This window comes from Callithrix jacchus, chromosome 17, assembly GCF_049354715.1.
Source record: "Callithrix jacchus isolate 240 chromosome 17, calJac240_pri, whole genome shotgun sequence".
NCBI lineage: Eukaryota > Metazoa > Chordata > Mammalia > Primates > Cebidae > Callithrix > Callithrix jacchus.
The window spans coordinates 53,101,762-53,116,421 of record NC_133518.1 but is presented as its reverse complement, the minus strand read 5'-3'; the positions used below and the strand labels follow the sequence as shown (position 1 = coordinate 53,116,421).

General features: G+C 40.5%; 1 protein-coding gene across 10 annotated transcripts in view; it reads left to right on the top strand.

Annotated features, from left to right (window-relative positions):
* NEK11 (NIMA related kinase 11) overlaps positions 1-14,660 on the top strand; it is a 330,810-nt gene that overhangs the window by 27,335 nt on the left and 288,815 nt on the right. The window contains exon 4 of one of the 10 annotated variants that reach the window (XM_078354241.1): positions 10,328-10,633. The exons of the other annotated variants lie outside the window; for them this stretch is intronic. Coding sequence (XP_078210367.1) covers positions 10,593-10,633 — 41 coding nt within the window. The 5' untranslated portion in view covers positions 10,328-10,592. The remainder of the gene's footprint in view (positions 1-10,327; positions 10,634-14,660) is intronic. 10 annotated transcript variants of the gene reach the window in all.

Sequence of the window (14,660 nt, the reverse complement as noted above, 5' to 3'; positions counted from 1 at the left end):
GTCCAAGGCTGGTGGATCATTTGACTCCAGGGGTTTAAGACCAGCCTGGGCAACATGGCAAAACCCATCTCTATAAAATATACAAAAAATTAGCTGGGTGTGGCGGCACAGGCCTGTAGTCCCAGCTACTCTGGGGGCTGAAGTGGGAGGATTAAGTTGGGAGACAGAGGTTGCAGTGAGCTGAGATCATGCCAGTCTTGCCTGGGTGACACAGACAGATCTTGTCTCAAAAGAAAAAAGTCAACATTCGAAGACCTTCATGAATCTGCAGACCCAAGAAAAAGAGAGGTAAGTCCTGATGCAGATGATAAATCTACAGGAACTGCAGGAAGTGGAGGTTCTTCCAGTGGAAGGAAGGATTTCTCAACTTGCCCGATAATGGCGGGGAACTATGGCTCATGCCTGCATGCCTGTAATCCCAGCACTTTGGAAGGGTGGGTGGATCACTTGAGCCCAGGAGTTTGAGACCAGCCTGGCCATTATGTTGAAACCCTGTCTCTACAAAAAATATAAAAATCAGTCATGCATGGTGGCGCATGCCTGTAGTCCCAGCTACTTGGAAGGCTGAGGTGGGAGGAATGTATGAGCCTGGGATGCAGAGGTTGCAGTAAGCCTAGATTTTGCCGTTGCACTCCAGCCTAGGTGACAGCTTGTCTCTAAATAAGTAAATAAATGCACCTGATAGATGTGGAATTGCTGAAGATGGCCCAGAGAGGGGTTTTATCATTTAGGTTGATGGGTGATTAGTGTGTGAAGCTAAGGTTTGAAATTACCCTTCAAAGGTACAGTTGGGTAGTTTTTTTCACCCTACTTCTTCCTTTTTTCTGATCCAATGGCAAGCTTGCTTCACCTTTCTGTCCAGATGTAGCAGAAGGACTAGCCTCAGGCAAGCAAAGCTGATGTCTCTATAACTGTCTAGACCATGGCACTGCTGGGGCAGGAGAGCCTTGATATCTTGCTGTGTTCCTTAGGCAGGAAGGGGGTCACTTTGATTTGAAAACCCATCTCTTTAGGTCCTGCAGTAAAAAATAGAGATGCAGTTTATATCAGCCAAGTGATTAATGCAATAGAATCATTTAGTCTGTAAAAATTAGGAAGTACTGTTTACTGTAAGTAATCAACAACATGAATGTCTTCATTCAGTCTTTGGTCAATGGGTAGACTGCTGACAACGTCAGGCACTGCTTCGGGCAGCGAACACAGCAGTCTCTGTTCTCAGGGAGGAGAGAGCCTAGTGAGGCTTTGGAGGGACGTAGACAATAAATGTAAGTATGTAATATACTAAAATGTGATTAATGGCTATAGATAAAAATAAATCAGGAGCCAGGCATGGTGGCTCACTCTTGTATTCTTAGCACTTTGGGAGGCTAATGTAGGAGGATTGCTTGAGGCCAGGAGTTTTAGACCAGCCTGGGCAACATAGCAGAACCCCATCTCTACCAAAAAAAAAAAAAATTCAGGATGTGGTGGCATATGCCTGTAGTCCTAGCTATTGGGGAGGCTGAGGTGAAAGGATCACTTGAGCCCAGAAGTTTGAGGTTACAGTGAACTATGATTGTACCACTGCACTCCAGCCTGAGCAACAGAGTAAGATCCTGTCTTTAAAAATAATAATAATCATGAAATAAATATAAAACAAGGAAAAAGTATAAGGAGTGCTGAGTGTGTATCTGGTAAATGCTACTTGGTCATTCATACTACGTTTGGTATTAAACAGCAGTAAATATTTAGTCTGACAGAAAAACCCAAAATGAAAGATCATTGGAAGGGATTTTGGAGCAAAATTTACCACTCAAGCTCTTGTTTTTCCAGTAGCAGAAGGATACAATATTTTTCCATATGTTTATGTTTTTGTGTTTGGGCAATAGTGCAAAGAGACTGAGTATACTGTGTGTTAATCAGTTCCCTTTTTCTGGAGAGTTGCAGCCATTTTACAGGGGAGTAAGGCATAAATGGGGGTGGCTGGGTAGAAATGGCACTTGGGTTTTCATCTGAAGGGCTTCATTTTACCGCTTTGAGATCAGTGAAGACTTTTACTTTTAGATCTCTGAGCTGGTTCTGTCTGTCTCTGCCTCATTGTATGTTTCTGCTCTGCTGAAGAGATTTCACACTGGGATGAATGGGTGCTATGGGATTGGAATAGAGAGAGCTAGATGGTTGCCCCCTTCCCTCCCCTTGCAGACATACATGGTTTTCTTGCCTATGTTAGGAGTTAGGTGTCTTCAGAGAGACTGTGTTTTCTAGATTCCAGCTTTGTACAGTGCCTGAAGAGACTTTGTTCCTCTAGCAGGGGCCAGCACACTCAATGTGCTTTCCCCTTATCATGGTTAGGTATGAAAGTCCTTAGGGAAGTCATCCACTTGGGGCCTAAAAGCATCCAGACACCCTCATTAATGGTTTCTCCTGGGGAGCTGATGGTTCTGATGGTCAGTGACTACTGTTTCTTCTTAAGTGTGTTACCCCAAGATCTGAGTGCCCTCTTGCAGAAGATAGGCTGGATGTTATAGTGAGAGGAACACACAATGTTTGAAACTTCCTGTGAGTCATAGCCCTGTAATCATTGCCAGCTTGTTATCTATGGTTCTAGTGGAGAGCAGAAGGAAACTTGCTCTGTGCATCCTGATATACAGTTGTATCATCAAGGGGCTGTCACTTCTGCCTTGAGAGAAGATAACAAGGGGGGTCAAAGTGGATGCCCTCTATGTCTACAGGGTTGCAGCGACAGGGACAAGCCCTCCTGTCCTGGGCTCCCAGTTTTAGAGAGAGCAATACCAGCCCCAGATCAGAGCTTCTTGGACATTGAGGAGTCATCCTTTAGGCTGAGGACTAAAAGAAAGCTCTGGGTGTAATATCTAGATATTGAATATCATGTATCTTATATAAATACAGCCCATTGACTTACCTTCACCTCTTTATGCCACGAGACATCACAGTTCGCTTAAGAGATTCATATTGCAATATAGACAGGAGAGGGAAATCAGTCCTAATCTGAGCTGCTAAGATAGTTATACCTATTAGCTCTCTGATCCTCATAAACAAGTCTGTCTGGGTAACAGGTATTATCCCTGGTTACAACTGAGGTAACAGGAGAGGCGACTGGCCCAGATGGAAGTAAAATTTCATAAAACTAATAATACTTCTATTTCAGAATTTCCTTTTCTTATATTAACAATCATGTAACTTTTTATTTTGAAAAAACAAGGTACTTCAAAAGTATCTTTTCATTTGGTTTTATAGTAGTTCTATGAGGAAACCTCAAAAGAAACAGTAAAAAAATTTTCATACAAGGTATGACTGATCTCTGGTTCAGGAGAACCCTTAATGAAAAATGAAAATGCATTTGAAATTATGTTATGGAGAAGTATTAGTCTTCTTGGTTCCCCTGAAAATATGATTTAACTCATTAAAACTACTATGAATTTTATTTTGAGATACTTTTATCTGGAGCTAGAGATTCAAATACAGAAATAAATTATATATGGTAATAGTAGCATGAGTGTATGCATATGCCCAAACCCATCAAATTGTATACATTAAGTGTGTGAGTTTTTTGGTATATAAATTATATCTCAATAAAATTGTTATAAAGAGAAATACATTCATTTTTGTGTTTTACACACTTTTGATATTACTGTAAAACTATTATGACAATATTCATATTTTCCTGTACTTTAGAAATGTAACTCATAACAAATAAAACCTGATTTTGAACATGTAATAAAAATCCCATCAGAGGCATACCATTCATTGATGCCCTTTCAATGTGCAGATATGTGCATTTAATTATTCCATATAGCCCTTTCAAGAAGCCAAATTAAGATTCATCCACATGCTGTGAATATATGCATTTGATAGTACTCATACCAAAGTGTGCACACAATTGACTCCCATTTGCATTGACAGATGATGTTTTAGTTCTTTTAAATGTTTCTGTAGCCTCCTTGACTTTCTCATCTGTAACCACCATCTTGCATCCCTTTCAGAGCACTTATTGTATTGACAGACATATAATCTGAGCCCTGCCCCACTTAATGGAATATGTAAAAGCAAAGTTGATCCAGTGATAAAGAATGAGGTTGGTTAGTTTAGCAAGACTCAATTATAAATAGGTTTTATGCTTGACTAACACAGACAGGACCAGCTGTGTAATTCTGAGGGGCCCAGTACGAAGTAAAAAATGCATAGTCCCTTGTTAAAAAATTATTAAGAATTTTAAGCTAGTGATAGCAGAGCATTAAGCCAAGTGTGTGACTCTATTTTAAGCACTGGGCCCCACGTGACTGCACAGGTACCATGCCAATTTTGTGGCCTTGAACACAGAATACTATGGATATAGTCATGGGGAGGGAGGGCAAAGTCTACCGTGTTAAATGACAGATCTATGGCATAGTTCAGTAGCAATCAGAATGATTGAACTATTTTGACTCTAAGGATCTAAAAGTAATTAGCAAAGGTGAAATTATCTCATTTGAGCAGATCTGTATAACCTCACATGGAGTTTTAAACATAAAGGTATTGGAGGCCATTTTTAGTGAGAGAACATATGCTTGGTCTTGCCATTGTTAACTGGCTCTGGTTGCTTTTTTTATCTAGCCTTCTGATAATTCAATCTAAGTTTATCTGGCAAAACATTCTCTGGGGTAAAGGGTGATGGATTAAGTATAGGTGTTTCATGTTTGCTCTACTGACTTTCCCGTTTTCCTGTTACCTGAGAGCAGGTGATCCTAAACTTGTATCTGTAGCTTTGATCTTTCACCCATGTTTTTAGTCTCATATTTTCAGAGATCTAAAAGGAATTTCCACTTGAATATCTAGACAGTGTCCAAAATTTAACAAATCAAATGGAAAGTATCCTTTTCTTGGGTAGATATCACTCCTAATTCTGAAGACTGGTAAAAAGTGTCACATGCGACTGTCTTCTCTTTACCAAGATTGTTTTCCAAAGTGGCTGCACCATTTTGCACTCCACCAGCAGTGTATGAGGGTTTTAATTTCTGTCACCCTCACTGACCCTCATCATTTGTCTTTTTGATTCTAGCTTTCCTAGTATATAGTATGTGTTAAGTAGTCTTACTGTGATTTTGTTTTGCATATCCCTGATAGCTAAAGATGTTGAATATTTTTTAATGTGCTTATTGGCCATGTGTATATCTTCCTTGGAGAACTGTCTATTTTTTTTTTTTTTTTGAGACGGAGTTTCGCTCTTGTTACCCAGGCTGGAGTGCAATGGCACGATCTCAGCTCACTGCAACCTCTGCCTCCTGGGTTCAGGCAATTCTCCTGCCTCAGCCTCCTGAGTAGCTGGGATTACAGGCACACGCCACCAAGCCTAGCTAATTTTTTGTATTTTTAGTAGAGATGGGGTTTCACCATGTTGACCAGGATGGTCTCAATCTCTTGACCTCATGATCCACCAGCCTTGGCCTCCCAAAGTGCTGGGATTACAGGCTTGAGCCACCGCGCCCGGCCCTCTGTTTGTTTTTATATCCCCAGGCCCCCATCCAGAACAAGGCATACTCTAGGGGCTCAAAAATGAAAGTCATAAGTCACTTGTAGCAGAATCACCTACAGCTGCTAGAACCCAGCTAAAACCTACTAGATCAAACTTTCCATGCTTAGGCCTAGGGATCTACATTTAAACAAGACCCAGGGGGATCCTATTTCACTCTGAAGTTTGAGTACCATTGCCTTAACTTAAGAGTTTTTAAACATCTCAAGAGCTGCAGTGTATACAGAGGTAAACATGATCTGTGCTGTTCTAGACTGCGGAAGTGGGACTAGCGGACAAGAATCACAGGCAGGAGGACATTGCCTCATTAAGTGGTATCAAGTTGAGTTTGGCTGGCCCATCTGCCACAGAAGGCAGTCTTACACTGGGTAGATGTAGGGCAGGTAGGGCAGGATGTGGTCCTTGGGGTGTTATGCTGTATCTATACCTGGGAGACCCCATCTGATTTTTATTCTGCCTTATGATCAAATAATGTTTCTTGTTGTTGGCTATATCTAAAATGACCAAGGCTCTTCTGAAGGACAATGTGTATGCTTTTCCTATCTCTGTTTGTTTTCTCTACTCTTGCTTTTCTCTGAGAAAGGGAAAAACAAGATTTCACCAGTTCTACAACAAACTAACTTACTTTCAAGACTGCTAATACATACATACTCTCCTCTCTGTTATCTATGAGGTCTCTGGGTTCTAAGCAACAAAATAAGACAACATATTGACTGCAGCCCAAAAAGAATTTATTACAAATTTATTGGGTAGGTCACAGATTCACCAGGGATTTCTGGAGGTCCAGACTGAAGACAATCTCCCTGCCATCACTGGCGCTGGGCCCCATGGCACTGCTGCCCGGAAACTTCATCTTGCTGCCTCTGCTACCACCACAGTGGCCTTCTTGAGGCCCCTGATTCTTGATGTCATCAGTGGCCGATTTCAAGTCCAGGGCATCAGACTGTAGAGTACATAATGTTCAATCAAAAGATAACTGAGTTGATAACGAATGAATTCAATGGGCACTAGTAACACTAGGTACAAAAGAGCAAGTAAAAAAGTAAATAAACAAAAACAGAAAATGGCAATAAAAACCCCAAAACCTTCTTCTAGGAGCTTACATTTTAGGGGAAGAGCTGAGGAACACAGAAATTGTTAGGCAACAATGTCCCCATACCAAGGAACATGATTTAGGGTGACTGAACCCCTGTGGCAGTGAACCACAGTGTTGTGGAATGATTTTCGTATTGCAGTGTAACTTGGGAAGAGATGTACTTGGCAGCTCCTATTATCCCTGGAACTCTGATCACCAAGAAGGGTATTCAACCTTGTAATCTGAACCAGAGAATCCTCCAAGTTAAAGGCTAAAATGCCTTTGCAGCCTTTCTCTCCTCTGCTGCCTTCTCATTACCATAGCCTGCCATTTTAAGAAACCCACTTTCTTGAAGAATAATTTATAGACAATAAAAGATACCCATTAGTTTAGACAAATTTACACACTGTGGTAACCACCACCAGAAATAAAATATAGAACATTTCTACATCCTCAAAAAGTTCCCTTGTGGTCCTTCTAATCCTCCTCCACCCCAGACCCAGGCAAATAATGATATGCTTCTGTCACTATAGATAAGTCTTTCCTAGCATTTTAAATAAATAGAACCATATGGTATGCACTGTTTTTGCCTGGCTTCTTTCACTCAGCATCATGTTTTAGAGATTTAGCACCACAGCCTGATTAAACAAGTTGTGGTGCTAGTAGAGATGTGACTCCACAGCTCTGACTGTCAAGGAGGAAAGGAACCACCACATCATCTCTATTCCGGCCAGTTCCAGGCTTCAACCTATCCCCACTAATGCTGTAGTAGGAGACTCAGGCATTCACTGTAACCAACTATATAAAGGCAGACGAGAAATGGAAGCAAAGGAATCTCAGGGCACGGTGGGCCTAACTGATGAAGATAATCTCTCAACAGAGTCAGAGAATCTTAGGTATGAATTCAGTTTTAAAAAATTATTGTTGTTTTTTTAAGAGACAGGGTCTTGCTCTGATGCTCGGGCTAAAGTGCAGTGGCACAGTCACTGCTCCCTGCAGACTCAACTCCTAGGGTCAAGCAGTCCTCCTGCCTCAGCTGGAGCTACAGCCATATGCGACCATGCCCAGCTAATTTTTTAGAATTTTTTATAGAGTAGGGGTTTTGTTATGTTGCCCAGGCTGGTCTCGAGCTCCTGTCTCAAGCAGTTCTTCTGCCTCGGCCTTGCAAAGTGCTGGGATTTCAGTCATGAGCCACTGCACTAGCCTGAATGGAGCTTTTATGTCATCTAACCCAAGCCCCTTACTCTGTGGTTAATTAATATATTTCAGCAGATTGTTCATTCCAGGACCATCTTCTCTATGCCCTGAATTCTGAGTCTTGAATACAAGACAACTCTTGGAGGGCATCTATCCTTTTTTCTGAATGTGATAGAAAGGATGGGGATAGAGTGGGGAACAGAAGCAAGAAAAAGGATACAGAGGTAGGATCATGAATAGAGGAGGTGGATGGATCAGGTCTGGGAAGAATGATGAATACAGTCCAGATAGATAGGGTCCAATTGATAGAACATCTTGAACTTGAGACTTAATAAGGTTTGTCTGGTGGGGAATTCAAGAGCTGTAAGATCTTTAGCCAGAGAGTGATGTCATAAAAGTAGTATTTGAACAAATGATTATCCTTGAGCTTGAGGAAATCATAGAGTAACTCCCTAACCAAAAATTTCACTACAGATGTAAAATTACCCATATGACCTAGCAATTCCACTCCTAGGTACATACCCAAAAGACATAAAAATATATCCACACAAAACCTTGTGCACAAATGCTTACAGCAGCATTATAATAACCAAAAGGTGGAAACAACCCAAATGTCCATCAGCTGATACACGGATAAACAAAATGTGATATATCCTACAATAGAATGTTATTTAGCCATGAGAAGCCATGAAATACTGATACATGCTACAATATGGATAAACCTTGAAAACAATATGCTAAGTGAAAGAAGACAGTTACAAGAGACTACATATTCTATGATTCAATTCATATGAAATATCAAGCAGGCAAACCCACAGAAAGTGGTTGCCTGGGGCTATGAGAGTGGGGATGGGAGTGACTGCTCATGGATAAGGGATTTCTTTGGGGACTCTGCTAGTTTTCCAGGGCTGCCATAATGAAATGCCACAGACTAGGTGGTTTGAGCAACAAAAATTTATTTTCTCACAGTTCTGGAGGCTGAAAGTCCAAAACTAAGGTGCCAGCAGGGTTGTTTTTTTCCTGAGGCTGCTCTCCTTGGCTTGTAGATGGCTACCTCTCACTCTGTTTTCTGTGTTTGTGCAAGTGTGCCCCTGGCCTTTTTGTGTTTGTGCAAGTGTGCCCCTGCTCTCTCTCTCTCCTTATAAGGACAACAGTCACACAGGATTAGGGCCCACTCTGGTGGCCTGCTTTTAACTTAATCAACTCTTTAAAGATCTTATCTCCAAATACAGTTATGTTCTGGCCTCAGAATCTCACTGGGGATTGAGACTTCAGCATATGAGTTTTAGGGGAACACCATTCAACCCATAATAAGGATAATAAAAATGTTCTAAAATTAGACAGTGGTGATGGTTGCAAACCTCTAGGGGTATACTAAAAAATGCTGAATTGTACACTTGAAAAGAGTGAATTTCATGGTACATGAATTATATTTCAATAAAACTGTTAGGAACAAAAACCAGAAACTAAATTGGACATAGCTCTTGCCTTCAAAGAGCTTATAGACCAGTCAGGCAAACAAGAATATAAGTTGGAGTTGTCAGCCCCTGGCAGGGCGTGCTATATCGAGATGTACTTATTCCATTTTTACACAGCGAATGTTGGAGCCAAAATTACAGAATGAATATAAATCTGGCAGAGAAAGGGTAGAGACAAAGTGTCCCAGACAGCAGAAATAGTGTAAGTGAAGGCACAAAGGCATGAAAACCCTGACATTTACAAGGAAGGAACTTTACAACATAGTTATCATGCCCCTTGCTAGTCTGATTTCTCTTGTTGCTACTGAAATTTAAATGCTGGATAAAGATTAATAATGAATGGAGAGAGCTTTGGTCTTGAAGTCAGACCTCCTGCATTTATATCTCAATCTTTCCACTTAATTTGGACAATTACCTAACTACCAGTCTCAGTTTTCTTATCTGTAAAATGGGAAAATAAGGACAACTCTATATGGTTGTCTTAAGTGAATGACAAGGAAAACATTCCTAGCACATTTTCACAACGTACTTTTTGAAATACATTAACTTTGTTCATCTCGTTTCTCGGACTATTCCATGGATAACTTGATTTAAGGCCCCTCAACATCGTAATCATTCCTTGAACTAACTTTGATGACAATATTTCCCTTGAAATTAGGCCTGAACATAAGGGAATGATGGAACCAAGTGTAATGATACTAAAATCTTTTATACATTTCAAAATCAGCTTGGAATCTCAGCTCTTTTAGCAGTCACATACTGTTTCATATTAAACTGGGGTGATGGGGGAGGAGGCATTCCCCTTCCCACACACTTTCCAGAGTTTTCATAGATGAGCTGTTCTGTTCTAAAGCCAGGTATCACTCATCTTAGACTTGAGGATTTGATTTTCCTGACCCTAACTATAAACTTCAGGTTTTAGTTTGCAAAATTTAGTCTTGGTGATTTCCGGCTCACATTTCAGCTTCTTCAGTCATTTTGAAAAGTTGACTTTCCCTTATGTCTATTGATTATGCTATCTGGCTTTGTGTTTTCTACAAACTTGGTAAATGCGTTTTGTTTTTTTAGATCTTCATCCAAGTCATTAATAAAATATGGGTGAAGATATTGTTAGGGACATCAATGGTATTACAGGAGATACCACCTGAAAAATGGCCTGAGACTCAAGACAACAGCATATTTGGTCTGCTTGTTCAACCAGCCATGAATCCACATGAAGACTGCACTTCTCCCATATGAAAAGGATATCACAAGACTCTTCTCTTTGACATCTGTTAACATGGTTTTATCAGATGAGCTGAAATCATGATATACCACAACTAATTGCTTCTCTATGATCTACCAATCAAATAACCCTTCAGAGAAAGAAATAAGGTTAATTTGGCATATTCTCTTTCTAAGCCCATGTGAGCTCCTGCTGGCCACTGCTTTATATTTTAAACACTCACAAGCCAACGGTTTAATCATCAGTTCTTTAATTTTGCCAGAGATTTGTGTCAGGATTATTGCTGTATAATTTTTGAAAAATACTTTTCATAAAAATTGGAACATGTGCCTTGGGGATGAGGAGGGCAGAAGGGCGCCTCTCTGGAAATGCCTTTTTTCCAGATTATTCAGACTATCAACCTTGTGCAGATGTATTTTTGAATGGTGTTTTTGGTATGAAGCTCACTGGACTTTGACTTCATAAACTCAGGAGGCAGCATCCCGTACTGGTGAGGTGCCCAGGAGTTGGAAGTGGAGGCCAGGCACAGTAGCTCATGCCTGTAATCCCAGAACTTTGGGAGGCTGAGGCAGGCGCATCACTTGAGGTTAGAAGTTCAAGACCAGCCTGGCCAACATGGTGAAACCCCATGTCTACTAAAAAAAACAAAACAAAGCAAAAAAATTAGCCAGGCATGGTGGCACATGCTTGTAATCTCAGCTATTTGGGAGGCTGAGGCACAAGATTTGCTTGAACCCAGAAGGCAGAGGTTGCAGTGAGCCAAGATCTCAGTTTCATTATTATTGGGTGTGGTTTGTCACTTAACAGATGCTGTATTTTAAACTCTCTGTGTCTTCTTTGTTTCAAGAGGATTTTAATAGTTTCCTAGTACAGTGCCAAATAACGGTCTCATATATGGCCCTTACTATTGCCATAATCATCACTATTATCACTATTTTAGTGGGTAGAGGTTTTCTGATGATTATCTCATATCTTGGTCTCTGATTACTTCTTTAGGATATTGATTTCATCCTTTTAAGGCGCATGACAGTTTCTTATAGCTTTTAATTATTTGTCTGTGCTCTCCCAGTGGATTGCACTCTCAGAAGGCAGAGGCTGTGCCTGTGACAAGTAAAGTCTCCTCCACAGAGCAGATTCCCCCAACACACACACTGATTTTAGAAACTGGAATTAAGGTCATAGTTGAGAAGCTTTTCTTAAGTTAGACATCGAAGTGCATTATTTCATATGTAAGTTGGAATTCTGCTTCTGAATGAATTCTCTTTAACTGACCACTGATGTCCTCCTTGGGAAACATCTTCACTGTTAATGTGACCAAAATTAAAACTGGCTTATGGTACTCAGGATCCAAAGATTGGCATACCCCTCGTAAAAGGCAAGAATTGTATTTATTACATTACCACCAATGACAGCAATAGTATTAATAGTAATAATAAAAATGCCTTTCGAGAAGCTTGGAATTAAATTTGAAGCTCAACCCTAGCAATAATTTCTAGTTAGCATATTTGTATTCTTCTTTTCCCCATTTGTGTTCTATTCTTGCTGGTCTTAAATTTTTGCTGTATCATAGAAGCTACATCAAATTGTCTGTGAAATGAGGCTGAGTATAAATACATTAAGGTAATAAATTATGTAATAAGAAATGTTCAAAGGGTCATTGGGCAGCTGTACTTTATCATTACTGGGAACAGAACAAGAGGAAGCCACTGCAAACTCTAGTTTAAAAAATTGGGTTAAAATGTAAGGAAGCTTTTCTTCATAGTATTTTTTTTTTTTGAGGCGGAGTTTTGCTCTTGTTACCCAGGCTGGAGTGCAATGGTGCGATCTCGCCTCACTGCAACCTCCGCCTCCTGGGTTCAGGCAATTCTCCTGCCTCAGCCTCCTGAGTAGCTGGGATTACAGGCACACGCCACCGTGCCCAGCTAATTTTTTGTATTTTTAGTAGAGACGGGGTTTCACCATGTTGACCAGGATGGTCTCGATCTCTTGACCTTGTGGTCCACCCGCCTTGGCCTCCCAGTCTTCATAGTATTTTAAAACTGATGGTTTTTTGGGTCGTATCAGTGTTGGCCGTAGAATATCCTCAGGAGGGCATGTAGTCTACTCTTGCAGCCTCTCTGATTCCAGTGTCCTCATCCGTACGATGACTGAGCTGGACTAGCAGCTGTTCCCAGTTCTTCGTTTTCAAATGAGATTTCAAGGTTGCTGGGAAGGAGGGATGAGTAGATTAGGGGGCAGAGGGGGACACATGCCCTGTCTCTTGGCCTGCTCTTCAAATCCACCCTCTGCCCCAAGCCACTAGAGAACTCTGGGGCTCTTCAACACTTTTAGCCCTGGCAGTCTTCTGGACCCCTACCTGCTCTAAACCTTGCTACTCAAAGTATGATCCCTGGACAAGCAGCTGCAGCCATCACCTGGGACCTGAGAAATGTAGGCTCTCAGGCCCCAGGATAGAGCTGCTCAACCAGAAGCAGCATTTGACTAGATCCTGTGGTGATTTGTATGCACAGTAAAATTCAAGAAGCACAGCTCTAAGGCCCTGCGCCCCATTTTTGAGACTTATTCAAGTATCACACTTTTGGATTCAAATGTTTTCCTTCCATCATATTAACATGAAAACATTTTTATTTATCCTCAAATTCCAGAATCTCCAGGAACAAAACTCTTGAAAAACCACACCGAAGCCTCTTTTTTCAGTGTCCCTTACTTATGACCTGAGGAGGAAGTCTCCCCTGTGGGGCTCCTATAGACAACTTGGGCAGGCAGGACAAACCACACAGCATCTCTGTGACTAGCAAGTGCTAAGTGTCCAAGGCACTTGATTTAGCCAGGCTCCCCTATGCCCTCCTGTCTCTGAAAAAGGAAGCCTGTGTAATCAAAGACAGGTAAGCCATGTCTCTCTCCCTGTCTCCCCCTCCTCTTACACAGTCCATGGTGACTTTGTGTGTGTTACAAATCAATAACTAAATCCATAAGCTGTCATTCAGGGAAACTAGATTCTTCCTAATAGTAGATTCTACTTTGAGCTGTCTTGGTAGGTTAAGTCCTGACTTTTTAGATACACAAAAATAGACTTTTATTTTGGTATAAGCACAACTCAGCAAAAATATAAGACCCAGAATCAGTTGCTTAAACCCTCTAAGCTATGTTGCTTCTTAAAACTCAATTTGTTACTGCATCTTGATTTTATGGTCATCTGATTATCTCATTGAAATCAGCAACTCTTGTATTTTTCCGTAATGTTCAAAATATAAACCTGGAATGAATTATTCATTAGAATATTGCATTTTGAATATTAACCTAATATTAATTTCAAATTTAGAGCATATAATACTTGTAACAGAAGCTAACTGGATTATCTGTGGTAAATTATTTTTTATATTCTTGTTAACACTGTTTCACTCCTTAATTTCCTTGCCTGCATAAGTAGGATCTTTGCTCTAATCTCGGAACTTTTCAAAGCGTAATGGAGGGACTGAGTGATTTGTTGCCTAGAGTATAATGTTATCAATATTTATTTTTGTTTTTAAGGCATATTACTTATTACTGATTTTCCATTGTTTAACAATTTCAAATCAAATGAATTTTGCTCAGTTGAACTTTTAAAAAGACTGGCCTGCAAACACACAAAATTATACCTGAAGGGTTGTGGTACTTAGAACAACCTCAAAATGTAGACTTCACCACTTTGTTAGGAGAGTAAGTCGTGAGAAACACTGTCTCCCTCTTCTGTATGATGTCTTTTCCCAAACCTCCAAATCTGTGGCTCTATAATTGGCAATATTCCTGGCTTCCATGAGATTTCTGCAACTCTCAAATGACAATGAAGAACAGACATAGGGTCATTAGTACCTCGTTGAAAGCAAAACCATTATTCCAATCACAACAACAAGTCTTTTGTTTTTGTTTTTTCTTTTATCTTTAATGGTAAGGAAGGAAAGAAAGCAGGTGTCAGGAGTATTTGTTCTTTGAAAAATGAAAAATTTCAGACTGTCTTACTCATTAGACACTGAAGATCTCTACACTAACGGCAGAAAGGGAAAACTGTTAAATCTGGAGACAAAAGTCTAGTCTGCAGAATTGACGGTCTGCTTCCTCCAAAAGGTAAATGGTGGCGCCACTGTAACTTGCTTTTTGCCTTCGATAAATCTCTTAATGTTCCAGGACTTCACTTGG